At 40.7% G+C, this 15,312-nt stretch overlaps 1 protein-coding gene across 1 annotated transcript; it reads right to left on the reverse strand.

Annotated features, from left to right (window-relative positions):
* On the reverse strand, positions 3,901–14,750 carry EDA2R (ectodysplasin A2 receptor). Its single transcript, XM_021079842.1, is given in 5 exon segments — positions 3,901–4,277; positions 11,736–11,834; positions 11,837–11,888; positions 13,911–14,007; positions 14,545–14,750. Coding segments are annotated over 5 exon segments (831 nt in total).

Here is a 15,312-nt window from a genome sequence, read left to right on the forward strand (position 1 = left end):
GCAAAAGGAGGTAAGATAGAATGAGTAGAAAGAGTCTTGTCAGACTTTGAAGCTCTTCTCAGTTTTTGATCTTATGAGGGATAGTGTTGAATGGATAGTTTCTAAGCTTTCTATTGGAGTCAGATCTGGCAGAGAATATATAACCAGGCTGGCTGCAGCATAGGTGAGATGATAAGAGGGGGAGAGTATAGGCTTGGTATGGTGGGCATGAACATTACATTATTCACACTCAGGTATAAGGGCCTTATTTATCTCTCTACCATTTTTTTTCTTCTAAAAAGAGCTGTTTTCTGGAGCAGATGTGCCAGAAAATCCAAATCTTCCTATTTCAAAACATTTTCTTCTTTGAATTCCCACTGTGGGTTCAGAATCTGACTGCAGTGACTCAGGTTGCTGCGGAGGTGCAGGATAGATCTCCATCCTGGCACAGTGGGTTAAAGAATCCAGCATTGCTGCAGCTCTGGTGTAGGTCACAGCTGTGGCTCGGAGTCAATCCCTGACCCGGGAACTTAAATACACCGTGGGTGTGGCCATAAAAAATAATTTAAAAAATAACGCCGTCTTCTATAAAATGAAGATTTCAAGATATTGGAGAGGCCCCTATCCTTGATATTCACCCCCACATCACTGAGTAACTTAAGGCCAATCACCTTCCATCTCTGGACCTCCATTTCCTTGTCTGTAAACTGGGGGTAGTAATCCTTGCCTTGCCCACCTCAGGGTCTGTATAAAGATTCCATGAGATAATTGTTATAAATGCACACTGAAAACTGTATAGTGAAGCACACAGATGTGGTAAACTCTGTATTCCCATTCCAAGACAACTATCTTCAGTCTTGGCTTTTGGAAATTAAGCCACATCCAACACTATGGACTGAATAGGTTGCTCACAAGCAAAGGGGACAATTGCTCTACTCATCTGGACACTTTTCTTTCCAAATCTGAACTACTGTGAGGGAGTGGGTATCAGCGCAAGTGGCCCATTATGGATATAAGAGAGACTTAAAAGCAATCCATTGTCCTCACATCTGAGCCTTAATTTTCTCATTTGATCTGTGGCATCAGCCACGGAAAGAGGAGTTTCACTTCATTCTTATTATTTTCTCTCTTAATCAAGAAAGCATCAGTGGCCCCTGAGGGGCCCTAGGACAGCCCTTAATGAGAACCTTAGGTTCTGAATGTCCTCCCTAGATCTCAGGGACTTCACTGTCACCCCAAAGACCAAAGCTCTGAGTTTGACCCTATGGATGTAGAGACTTCAGCTTAAGAAGACGAGGTACCAAGAAGGGACAAAAGAGACAAGAAAAAAAGATAAACAAAATAAAAGGAACTTTAGGAAGTATCATTTTAAAGTTAATAAGACACTCAGTTGGATCCCTACTAAAGGAGGTAAGAAATCTGTAAGTGGAGAGGAAGACCACCATGGGTCAAATGGGCTACCTCTGTGGTTGTCACAGCCACAGAAGTCTAAGAGATGTGTGGAGAATGAAGGTGTCAGACCTCTCCGAAGATGTGTATAGGGGTATGTGTGTGTGTGTGTGTGTGTGTGTGTGTGTGTGTGTGTGTGTGTGTGTGTACTATTGAGGTGGGCAGTGCAGAGGTGCTAAAGAGGGAAGAGTTTGATTTTGTCCCTAAAGTGCTAGGTAGATGTATCAAAGCCCTGGGAGACTACTCCTTCAGGTTCACCTGACCAAAGATGCAAGTAGTAAAACTCTACCTCATTAATTGCTATCCCCTCCCCTCTTCTCCATAATCAAGCTGAGCTAGGAACATGTCTGGTTGTCCCATGCCTGGGGAATCTAGTTCTCTAGGATAGCTAGGATAGGAAAGCAAGAAATGCTGCTGGTAAGTCTTGGGAAAATGATGAAGAATCAATCCTTTGGTGGAATGGTTCTCCATTCATAGAGTACAGACTGTTGTGGATACCACATCCCATGTCCCTGCTGCTGTTGTGGTATAGGAACAAGGCAGGAGAGTCCAGGGAGAATGACTGGGCTGCAAGGAGCCCAAGTGACCTAGGGAGGGAAGAGAGCAAGTTAGAAAACTATAGGGCAATCTCACTAGCTCCTTCCTCTCCCCATCTCTCAAAAAAAAAAAAAAAAAAGGTTTAGACCACCAGTTATGATAGAATAGAAGAAACATCATCTCTCTAGGGTGAAGACATGATGACAGTTCTACCCTACTCTATACTGGAGAGAATATTCCTCATGAGATTGGGCTCAGTTTTAATCCTCCCACACTTTAAAGGAACCCAGATACTTTCCATAGAGGAGATGCTATCTCTTGATTGTTCAGGGCTATCACAAGTCACAGGAAGCAAATGAGGTCTGTGTTGCCAAAGGAACAGAGCCAGGACCCAGGGGTGGTTACTACAGGGAGAAAGAAAAATTTTCTCTACATTGAGCTCAAATCTACCAGTCATAGCTACAGTAATGAGCTCTTTGACTTGCAAGTATATGATCAAGGATGACAAAAACATTTGGTGGTGATATTATAAAAAGAACTCAGGCATGGACTGGTGTACTTGGAGAGGAGGTTGAACTAGATGATCATGAAAGTATCTAGGCTGACTTGTTTAATAACCATCTTGGTTTTCATTTATATATTGTTTACATTTTCTTAGGTAAGGTATAGGGAGGGGGAGTAATTGCAGGACCTAGACAATACCATAGCTAGAGAAATGTGGAAATGGGTGGTGAAAATACTTGGTTAGTTGAAAAATAGGAAATTACCCTCATGCCTCATATTTCCCCATGATGCTTAAGCTTTTGAAAATGTAACATTGGCTATGGAATAGTCACATTGATAGAGTTGGACAAGCACTGGATTAGAGCTCTAAAACTTGGGCTGTAGTCCAGTTCTGTTACCAAAATTCTCTGTGACTTTGAGCAATTCATTTTCCCTTTGTTTCAGTTCCTGCCTCCATAAGGTGTGGCTAACAAACCCTGTCCTGCTTACCACAAAGGGGTGTTATGAAGATCAGACAAGTGTAGTGTATATGTAGAGATGCGTAAACTATGACTGACGGCAAGTGAGGGAAAGAAAAACTGACATTGCTTAAATACCTCTAATGTATCAGAAATTATAAAGGGCATTTGCACATGTATTGCTTATTCAATCCTCACAATATATGGTGAGTAGTGTTTCCTACTTTTCACAGATTAAGGACCCGAGTCTCAGAAAGATGAAGGAATTCACATAAGGTTCACATAGCTATTAAGGAGTGGAGGTAGACTTGAAATATAGAGCTGCCAGATGCCAAGGCTTGTATATTTTCCAACTGTGCTTTGGTGCTTGCACACATAATAGGGGATAAGTGAATATGGCTATAAGACAGTAGGGCCCTGAGAGAGCTTACAAAAGGCAAGGTTAGAAGGGAGCTCCAGTCATGATTTAGCGGGTTACAAACCCGACTAGTGCCCTTGAGGATGTTGGTTTGATTCCTGGCTTCGCTCAGTGGGTTAAGGATCCAGTGTTGCCATGAGCTATGGTGTAGGTGGCAGACACGCCTTGGATCTCAAGTCACTGTGGTTATGGCATAGGGCAGCAGCTATAGCTCTGATTCAACCACTAACCTGGGAACATCCAAATGCTGCAGGTGTGGCCATAAAAAGCGTAAATAAATAAATAAATAAATAAATATATAGCAAGGTTAGAGAAACTGGTGTCATGTCAACCTGGCCAGTTCCTTGACAACTGTCAGCCCAGATATGTGATGTCTGACTGACTGGCTCTAAATATTGGCATTACCAATCTTGTCCCTCCATCTACCAGTATTCCTAGTTTACTGTTCCTCTACCCCTAGCTGTACTGAATAATAGTACTACAGAGGATAATTCCTTTGGGGTGGTACCCAATTTCTGGTCTTCTCTCCTACCTTTCCACTTCACCTCAGTAGAGTTAAGGGCTGGGGACATCAAATGGCACACTGAGCTCCAGCCTGTCTCCAGAGCTTTCAGCTGTGTTTCCCCCTAGGTTCTCAGCTCCACTATAGGAGGCAGAGCTGGAAAACATTCACAGGTCCAGCTCTGTGCATTTGATGGGAATGTGGGCCCAGTGGGAGTGGCTCTCTGAGTCATAGGAGGCCAAGGTTAAAAACCCCTGTGTGGGGAAGCCACGAGTGGAGCTGCAGTCATCATCCAGGATGGGGTTAAGTGGCTGGGTCTCAAAGATGCTTGCACTCAGTGGGGACTCAGGACTGGTCTCCTGGCCAAGTGGCATGGGGAGGAGATATTCTTCCTCTACTGCTGTATCAGCCTCATACTGGAGCTAAACCCCTGAAACTCAAAGAAGAAAGCCACTGGACACCTTAGCACAAGACTGAGAAGATACAGTAGGGAATATACTTACATTGGGGTATCAGATTGAGGCTACCTGAGGAGGATCAGAGAAAAGAGTCAGCTTCTCCATAGCAAGAGAAACCTTTTGTGGGAGTCAGGATTTTAACAAATCCCTCACCCCACCCCATCTATGATCTTTAATCCCTGGTGTTATGTCTGTGTATATGTTGTGTTGTATGGCAAAAGGCACTTTGCAGATGGAATTAGGATTGTGGAATTTAAAGAGTTCCCATTGTGGTTTTCCTAGTGGTAATGAACTTGACTAGTATCCATGAGGATGTGGATTTGATCCCTGCCCTCACTCAGTGAGTTAAGGATCTGGCATTACCATGAACTGTGGTGTAGGTCATATATGTGGCTTGGATCCCATGTTTCTGTGGCTGTGGCATAGGCCGGCAGCTACAGCTCTGATTAGACCCCTAGCCTGGGAACTTCCATATGGCTTGGGTGCAGCCCTAAAAAAAAGAAGAAGATCATGGAACTTAAAATATGTAGATTAGCCTAGACTATCCAGGTGGGCCCAATGTGTGTCCTTGACAGTGAAAAAGAAGAGTCAGAGAGTGTAATCAGATATATGAAATGAAAAGGACTTGGTCACCATTGCTAGTTTTGAAAATGGAAAAGGGTCCTGAGCCAAAGAATGAGCTTTCTCTAGAAAATGGGAATAGCCTTCAATTGACAACAAGGAAATGGGACCTCAGACCTATAACTGCAAGGAACTGAATTCTCTCACCTTACTGAATGATCAAGGAAATGGATTCTCCCATGGAGATTCCAGAAAGGGATGCATCCCTGCCAATACCTTGGTTTTGGCCTAGTGAACCTCTCAGCAGAGATCAGGCCAAAGCTACAAGCCATCTGTTTGATGGAGGGGGCACAGTCTTTGAGGCACTAGCCTGCTGTGATTCTCCTTTGTATGGCAAAGCAAAAAAGTATTTTTCTCCTTCACACACACAAAAAAGGAGTTCCTGTCATGGTGCAGTGGTTAACAAATCTGACTAGGAACCATGAGGTTGCAGGTTCAATCCCTCACCTTGCTCAGTGGGTTAAGGATCCAGAGTTGCCGTGAGCTGTGGTGTAGGTCGAAGACATGACTTGGATCCCACATTGCTGTGGCTCTGGAGTAGGCTGGTGGCTACAGCTCCGATTAGACCCCTAGCCTGGGAACCTCCATATGCCATGGGAGCAGCCCAAGAAATGGCAAAAAAAAAAAAAAAAGGATCTGATTGATGGAAATGGTGAGATAATAATTTGGTGTTTTTTGTTGTTAAATGGGTGTTGTTTTAAGCCATTAAATTTGTGATAGTTTGTTATAGCAGTGATAGAAAATCATTAATCCTTTCATGTATAAGTCTGATTTAACATTCTGTTAAAACTAAGAGACATTTGGCCTCTGCAATGTGGTTGTGTTTGCTTTTTATTAGACCAAAAAACCTGATTTTTCTCTCTCGAAAATTCAGAAGATCTTGAAACACTGAATACCCTTGATAATAAACAACTAAAGGTGAGTAGTAGATTCTTCTACAGACAGAGGATGGGCCATTATTTTAACCTATACAAGCCCAGTATATATGTAAGTCAGTGATTCCTGATAAACACCTTCCCCAAATGAAAAAATATCTAATTTCTTTTTAATTTTCCCACTGTACAGCAAGGGGACCAAGTTATACACATTACATTTTTTTCCTCTCCCTTTGTTCTGTTGCAACATGAGTATCTAGACATAGTTCTCAATGCTACTCAGCAGGATCTGCTTGTAAATCTATTCTAAGTTGTGTCTGATAACCCCAAGCTCCCGATCCCTCCCTCTCCACCCAGGCAGCCACAAGTCTTTTCTCCAAGTCCATGATTTTCATTTCTGAGGAGATGTTCATTTGTGCTGGATATTAGGTTCCAGTTATAAGTGATATCATATGGTATTTGTCTTTGTCTTTCTGGCTCATTTCACTCAGTATGAGATTCTCTAGTTCCATCCATGTTGCTGCAAATGGCATTATGTCATCCTTTTTTATGGCTGAGTAGTATTCCATTGTGTATATATACCACCTCTTCCGAATCCAATCATCTGTCGATGGACATTTGGATTGTTTCCATGTCCTGGCTATTGTGAATAGGGCTGCAATGAACATGCGGGTGCATGTGTCTCTTTTAAGTAGAGTCTTGCCCGGATATATGCCCAAGAGTGGGATTGTGGGGTCATATGGAAGTTCTATGTATGGGTTTCTAAGGTATCTCCAAACTGTTCTCCATAGTGGCTGTACCAGTTTACATTCCCACCAACAGTGCAGGAGGGGTCCCTTTTCTCCACAGCCCCTCCAGCACTTGTTATTTGTGGATTTATTAAGGATGGCCATTCTGACTGGTGTGAGGTGGTATCTCATGGATGTTTTCATTTGCATTTCTCTTACGATCAGTGATGTTGAGCATTTTCTCATGTGTTTGCTGACCATCTGTACATCTTCCTTGGAGAACAGTCTATTCAGGTCTTTTGCCCATTTATCCATTGGGTTGTTGGCTTCTTTGCTGTTGGGTTGCATAAGTTGTTTATATATTCTAGAGCTTAAGCCCTTGTCCGTTGCATCATTTGAAATTATTTTTTCCCATTCTGGAAGTTGTCTTTTTGTTTTCTTTTGGGTTTCCTTTGCTGTGCAAAAGCTTGTCAGTTTGATGAGGTCCCATGGGTTTATTTTTGCTCTAATTTCTAGTGCTTTGGGAGACGGACCTGAGAAAATATTCATGATGTTGATGTCAGAGAGTGTTTTGCCTATGTTTTCTTCTAGGAGTTGGATGGTGTCCTGTCGTATATTTAAGTCTTTCAGCCATTTGGAGTTTATTTTTGTGCATGGTGTGAGGGTGTGTTCTAGTTTCATTGCTTTGCATGCAGCTGTCCAGGTTTCCCAGCAATGCTTGCTGAATAGACTTTCTTGTTCCCATTTTATGTTCTTGCCTCCCTTGTCAAAGATTAATGGAGCATATGTGCCAAGGTTTATTTCCAGGTTCTCTATTCTGTTCCATTGGTCTGTCTGTTTTGATACCAGTACCACACTGTTTTGATGACTGTGGCTTTGCAGTATTTCTTGACGTCTGGGAGAGTTATGCCTCCTGCTTTGTGTTTGTTTCTCAGGATTTCTTTGGCGATTCTGGGTCTTTTGTGGTTCCATATAAATGTTTGGATTGTTTGTTCTAGTTCTGTGAAAAATGTCCTGGGTCATTTGATAGGGATTGCATTGAATCTGTAGATTGCTTTGGGTAGCATGGCCATTTTTACAATATTGATTTTCCTAACGCAGGAACATGGAATATCTTTCCATTTCTTTACATCTTCTTTGATTTCTTTGATTAAAGTTTTATAGTTCTCAGCATATCGGTCCTTTACCTCCTTGGTCAGGTGTATTCCCAGGTATTGGATTTTGTGAGGTGCAATTTTAAAAGATATTGTACTTCTGTATTCCCTTTCTAATGTTTCATTGCTGGTATACAGAAATGCAACTGATGTCTGAATGTTCATCTTATATCCTGCTACTTTGCTGAATTTATTAATCAGTTCAAGGAGTTTTGGCATTGAGTCCTTAGGGTTTTCTATGTATAGTATCATGTCATCTGCATACAGTGACAGTTTGATCTCTTCTCTTCCTTTATGGGTGCCTTTTATTTCTTTTCTGTGTGTAATTGCTGTGGCTGGGACTTCCAAAACTATGTTGAAGAGCAGTGGTGAGAGTGGGCATCCCTGTCTTGTTCCAGATTTCAGTGAGAAGGCTTTCAGTTTTTCTCCTTTGAGTATTATATTTGCTTTGGGTTTATCATAAATGGCTTTGATTATATTCAGGAATGTTCCCTCTATACCCACTTTGGCGAGGGTCTTGATCATGAATGGATGTTGGACTTTGTCAAATGCTTTTCCTGCATCTATTGAGATGATCATATGATTTTTGACGTTTCTTCTGTTAATGTGGTGTATGAGGCTGATTGATTTGGATATGTTGAACCATCCTTGTGAACCTGGGATGACCCCAACCTGGTCATGGTGTATAATTTTTTGGCTATGTTGTTGGATTCGGTTGGCTAAGATTCTGTTGAGAATTTTTGCATCTATCTTCATCAATGATATTGGGCGATAGTTTTCTTTTTTGGTGGTATCTCTGTCTGGTTTTGGAATGAGGCTGATGGTGGCATCATAGAATGTCTTTGGGAGTATTCCTTCTTCTTCCACCTTTTGAAAGAGTTTAAAGGAGGATGGGCACCAGTTCCTCTTTATATGTTTCATAGAATTCGCCTGTGAAGCCATCTGGTCCTGGACTCTTATTTGTAGGGAGTGTTTTTATGACATCTTCAATTTCATTTCTAGTGATGGGTCTGTTCAGTTGGTCTGTTACTTCTTGATTCAGTTTTGGCAGGCTGTAAGATTCTAGAAAGTTGTCCATTTCTTCCAGATTGTCAAACTTGTTGCCGTATAGTTGTTCATAGTATTCTCTTATGGTTTTTTGTATTTCTGCTGTATCCGTTGTGATTTCTCCTTTTTCATTTCTAATTTTGGTTATTTGGGTTCTTTCTCTCCTCTTTTGAGTGAGTCTGTCCAGGGGTTTTCTATTTTGTTTACCTTTTCAAAGAACCAGCTCTTGGTTTTATTAATTTTCTCTATTGTTTTTGGAATCTCTATTTTACTGATTTCTTCTTTGATCTTTATAATTTCCTTCCTTCTGCTGACTTTCGGACTTTCTTGTTTTTCTTTTTCTAATTCCTTTAGGTGGAGGGTTAAGTTGTCCATTTGGGATCTTTCTTCTTTTTTGAGAAAGGCCTGGATTGCTATAAATTTCCCTCTGAGCACTGCTTTCACAGCATCCCATAGATTTTGAGAGGTTGTGTCTTCATTATCATTTGTTTCAAGGTAGTTTTTAATTTCCTTCTTGATTTCCTCATTGACCCACTGGTTTTTTAGTAGCATGTTGTTTAGTCTCCATGGAGTAGGTTTTTTCTCTTTCCTTTTCCCATGGTTGGTTTCTAATTTCATGGCATTGTGGTCAGAGAAGATACTTAAGATAACTTCTATGCTCCTAAATTTATTGAGGTTAGCTTTGTGTCCCAATATGGGGTCGATTCTTGAGAATGTTCCATGTGCACTTGAGAAGAATGTGTATTCTGAGTTTTTTGGATGTAGTGTCCTGAAGATATCAATTAAGTCTAACTTTTCTATTGTTTCCTTTAGGATCTCTGTTGCTTTATTGGTTTTCTGTCTAGAGGATCTGTCCATTGGTGTGAGGGGGGTATTAAGGTCTCCCACTATCATTGTATTCTCATCAATATCTCCCTTTATGTCTGTTAATATTTGTTGTATGTATCTGGGTGCTGCTATATTTGTGGCATATATGTTGACGATAGTAACATCCTCTCCTTGGATGGATCCCTTAATCATTAAGTTGTGTCCTTCTTTCTTTATGTCTTTTGTTTTACAGTCTATTTTGTCTGTTATGAGTGTTGTAACTCCTGCTTTTCTGTCATGTCTATTGGCGTGAAATATTTTTCCCCACCCTTTCACTTTCAATCTATGTGTATCCTTTGTCCTAAGGTGAGTTTCTTGTAGGCAGCATATTGAAGGTTTTTGCCTTTTTATCCACTCAGCCACTCTGTGTCTTTTGATTGGGGCATTCAGCCCATTGACATTTAAGGTGATAATTGATAGATGATTATTTATTGCCATTTTGAACCTCATGTTCCAGTTATTTCTTGGGCCACTCCCATGGAATATGGGGGGTTCCCAGGCTAGGGTCTAATTGGAGCTGTAGCCACTGGCCTACGCCAGAGCCACAGCAACATGGGATCTAAGTTGCATCTGCGACCTACACCACAGCTCATGGCAACACCGGATCCTTAACCAACTGAGCAAGGGCAGGGATCGAACCCACAACCTAATGGTTCCTAGTCGGATTCATTAACCTCTGCACCATGATGCGAACTCCCAATATCTAATTTTATTCCCTCTAGAAATACTCTGAGGAAGCTGCCTGCACTTGTATCCCCAGAGAAGAGTACTGTAATATTATCTTGATGACAGAGGAAGCATAGAGAAGGGTTACCCATTTCTCTCCTGAGGCAGGAGGAGGGAGACAGGCAGCTCCTAGATTTTGCCGCATCTTCTTTCTGAGCCCTGGAGACCAAATGCTTCATTGCCTATGTTTCATGCCCATCCCCAATTGGGCAATAGCTCTTCTCTGAGAAACTGACCTCCAAATTCAGAGACAGGATGGTCCCCCCTGAGCCACAATGTTCCAGCAGACACCAAAGAGTAGAGGAGAGAGAAGTAGAGTTTTAAAAGCATCATAAAGGGACAAGCGTCCTCTTATAACATGAGTACCCTGAAATTCTAGATTTACCTCCACTTAAGTCAGTGGTATAGCCAAACACATCTGTTAAGGTTTTTGAAAATAATCTGGAAGGCCCTTGAGCCAAACTGACCAAAGCAGGTTAATATAAAAAGGTTTATTCCCACACCAACAGAGAGGCTGAACAAGGTTGTGTTGCTTTGGGCCCAGTAATCTGTGAGCTGAGGAGGAGTCCTGAGTACCTGTGTATATAGTAGAATGTATCCTCCTCCTTCTTTACTAAATCGACTCCACTTACTAGCCTGGGTTCCTATTTTGGTGTTTCTGCCTAACACCTCCCTTGATGGCACTGAAACTGAAGCTGTACTGAGCCTCAGTACTCTTGTCTAAAGATCTAACCCCTTGTCTGGTCCTGGCCAAATACCATCCCACCTCCCCCATCTTTGTCTTCAGTGGACTGGACTTTCTGTCTCACATTCTTGGCTAATGGCTGGCCTTCTGATAAAAACAGATCATGACATTACTTCTGACTTTAAATAATACCTTTCATCTAGAATTTCACACAGCCATCTCCTATGGGCTGGGCCACATCTCTGGTTATCATTATTGTCTGAGGAAAAATGTCTTAAGTTTGCCAACTCTTCTGGACACTGGGCTCTCAGTTACTCATACTTGGGATATTACCATCCTGATAACTCTTGTTTGAGACCTCACTAACTTTTATTACAGTCATGTCTCATTCCAGCCAGCCTTCCTCCTTTCCTGACATGCTCCAGAATCTATAATCATTAGTTGAAATGAATAATTGAAAAAGAACTTATGAATCAACTCCTTCTCTCATTTTAAAGGTTAGGGTAAAAGAGCACTAAAGAATCCTTGTGTGTTGTCTAAAGTTACTCAGAGATTTAGAAGTAGATTTAGAGTTTAGGTTTTCAGATTCCTTTCCGAGAGGTTTTCCCATAATGTATTCCTTTATGAACCCCTGCACCTTAATGAACAAGGCCCCAGAAAATTCCTCTCTTTGGCTAGTCAGATCCTTGTTCCTGATTCACGTAATATGTGAAGCAGCTACCCTTACCATGCTGGCAATGGCTGTCAAAGAATTGCTTGCAGTAGAGGAAGAAGAGCCCCAGGAATACCAGGGTAAACACCATGAGCAGACTGCTCACCAGTGCAAAAATGTGGCCTCCTGCTGGGAAACCATGGGTACATCTGACTTCACTAAGCTCAACTGGAAGGCACTTGTGAGACAAGAAAGTGGGGGAGGTCAGTCACTGTAGGTAGTCAATAGTTACCCTGCCACTGGGGCTGTTCTTCCTCAGGTTAGCACTCTCTCCCTAGGGTCTTCCTCAATTAGAGCTCTAAAATTAGTTTTACTTCTTTGTAGTGTAGGCAAAAATATGAAGAACAAAGTAGAGGAATTCACATATACTGCTGGTATGGTATACTTTTGTACAGTTATTTGAAGATGCACATAACCTACGGTCTTTCCAAGTCACATCTAGTTATATACCAAGAAAAATATAAACAAACTAAGGACACAGGATAAATAAATCATGATATAATTCATGTAGTATTATTTTATAGCATTTAAATAAAATAAAATAAAAGATCCATTTATATTGTATGGATCAATATAAATAATCCAGATGGGAAAGAAAATATATAGGTCGATATCATTTATATGCAACATCAAAAATATAAAATAATAGCAATATGTTGCATATGAATTACCTATGAGTATGTACATATATCACAAAATAATACAAGTATCAAAACACAAGTAGAGAGTACGGCAGAGTCATAGTGTTCACCAATTATTCATATTCTTCCCTGCATTTCTCATACACTCTTGTGATAAGACCATCAAAGTAATTCTAGCCAATGAGAGGTGAGTGGAAGTAATGTGTGTCACTTGCAGACTAAAATAGTTCAGAGCCAGTATGTCTCCTCAGTCTCCTTATTTTTATGTAATGATTTTTATTTTTTTCCATTATAGTTGGTTTACAGTGTTCTGTCAATTTTCTCCTGCAAAGCATGGTGACCCAGTTACACATACATGTATACATGTATACATTCTTTTTTCTCATGATCCATATGTCCCATCCACCTGAAAGCCACATGGTTTGGTGGTATTATTAAAAGATGGAGGAAGATATTTGCATAGTGAAAAATAAACTTTTATTTCATTAAATCAATGAGATTTGGGAGTTTGTTACTGGAGCATAGCCTACCATCAAGATACATACAATTTCATGAAAGTCATTGCCTCTGGTGAGGTAAGGACAGAATGGAACTCAGAAAGGATCAAAAAACAAATTCTATTAGAAATATGCAGTCTTCATTCTTTCAAAAAAAATCTGAAGCACATACATAAAATTTTAAGATTTATTAATCATTGATGCTGTGTAACTGAGCATTTTTACATGTTTCTGCAATTAAAGTATTTGTACATATTTGAAAAAAAATAAGTGAGTGAGTTCCTGTTGTGGCTCAGTGATGATGAACCTAACTAGTATCCATGAGGACACAGGTTCAATCCCTGGCCCTGCTTAGTGGGTTAATGATCCAGCATTCGCCGTGGGCTGTGGTGTAAGTCTCGGATGTGGCTCAGATTCCATGTTGCTATGGCTGTGGCTGTGGCATAGGCTGGCAGCTGCATTTCTGATTCTACTCCTATCCTGGGAACTTCTATATGCCACTTATGTAGCCCTAAAAAACCAACCAAACAAAAAATTCTCCAACAACAAGTGAGTAGACATGTAGATGGTAGATAGACAAAATTGTAGAGAAATTAATGAATACTCACATGGGCATAGTCTAGATTCAAGTATTTTATTCAGCCTTTTACTAGTCCTGAGCACTTAGGAACCGCTATAAACATCGTCATCATCATCCTCATCATCATCATCTACAGTATAGAGATGTTATAATTTATAAAGTGCATTCTAAACCTACTTTTTTTTTCATTAGACCTAGACAGCATCCCATAAGATATGGAGAACAATGATTATTATATATATATATATTTTAATGATTATTATATTTTTTCAGATGAAGGAAATGGGGTTCAATGGGTTTTAATGATTTATAAAGGGTTACACAGATAATATATTGTGAAACTTTTATTCAAATCTAATGAGTTCTCTTGCTAATCTATCCTACAGGAATGAGTATGAGGAGGTGGGGGATGCCTTTGCTACCCTGTCTTGCTGTTATGCAGTGGGTTGTGGAGGAAAGGGGAAAAGAGAACTGGATATACACACTGAACCTCAGAGGTGGGGGCCTGCTTCATTCAAGGGATACATTCTTGATCCTTCAGGCCTCCAATACATGTCTTTTGGTAGAACCTGTGGTCAGAGCAATAAGAAATGGCAAAATGATCAAACAAGCAATGTACTTGGACTACTTACTCCTTGAACTATAGGCAGCCTGTAAGAGTCTTGCCTCCAGGAAACAAGTGAGTATTCTGCCTCTATATCTGATTCTGACTCAGAGTCCCAGACACTCCACCTCTTTCCCCAATTAACCAAACCCAATAGCCAAAGGGGGAACCAGTATCACAGGAGAGGGAAACACTGCTTTGACACTAAGTGCTTCCTAATCTCTTTTAGGTTTACAGTGAGATTTACCTTTTAGTTTGAAACTTGGGCCTGAGCTAAACATGTCAACATGATTAAGCTGTTTAGTACTCATCTGTGACTGACTGTGTGCTTGGTACTTTATAGGGGATCTTGAGAAGCTACTGCTTATCCCTCATTGAGCTTAAATTCATAATTATATGGACACTTAGACTACTTCAACTAGACTCTGAGAGGTAATGATGAGGGAGACCTACAAGGGCTACAGAATGTATAGATGGACTTGGCCTCATATAGTAGGCTTACCTGGGCAGATAGTGCCCACAGACAGTATTAGAGGTAGCTGTACAGTTGGCTTTCTGGATACAATTGATAACAGCACAGGTGATGCAAGTATGACATCTACGGTGACCCCAGCTGCTTTTGTATCTGTGGGGAGGGCAGGCTGTGCAGTATGCATCTCCACCCTCTCTATAACCACAATCCCGCAGAGAAATGGGAGTCACTAACATTATGGAAACTTGGAGAGAGGATGAGCTATGGGACAAGTAGATATTGTATAGATTAGCATTTTATGAACTGGAAGTTGCAACCCATTATGGAGTCATGATCAACTGACAAGGCTGCAACCAGCACTGAAAATTGAAATATGACAAAATAAAATAATGATGTCAAATATCAGAGTGCAGAGTATGTACTAAAGCTAGGTATTTATATCAGTTGGCATAAGTTATGCTTTGGTAAAAAGAAAATCCCAAATCTCAATGTCTTAAAAAACAAAAATTTCTCACTCACACTATTTTCCTACCAGAGATTTCTTGGGGGTTCTGCTTTACATTATCTTCCTTGGGTTACCCAGGGTGACAGGGGCTTCATCTTTGTGCTACCATGCTTGGAGCATCAGGGAAAAGAAAATACTGTGAACTGTGCACTGGATTTTAAAGTATTCTCCCAGAAATGACCCATTTCATTTTGCTCACATGCCCTTGATGATGCACATCACCTTATCATTAGTAAATGATACTTATGTATCAATAATGACACATCTACAAAAGTGTAATAAAGTGCAATTCT

The sequence above is a fragment of the Sus scrofa genome, chromosome X (assembly GCF_000003025.6).
Source record: "Sus scrofa isolate TJ Tabasco breed Duroc chromosome X, Sscrofa11.1, whole genome shotgun sequence".
Lineage (NCBI taxonomy): Eukaryota > Metazoa > Chordata > Mammalia > Artiodactyla > Suidae > Sus > Sus scrofa.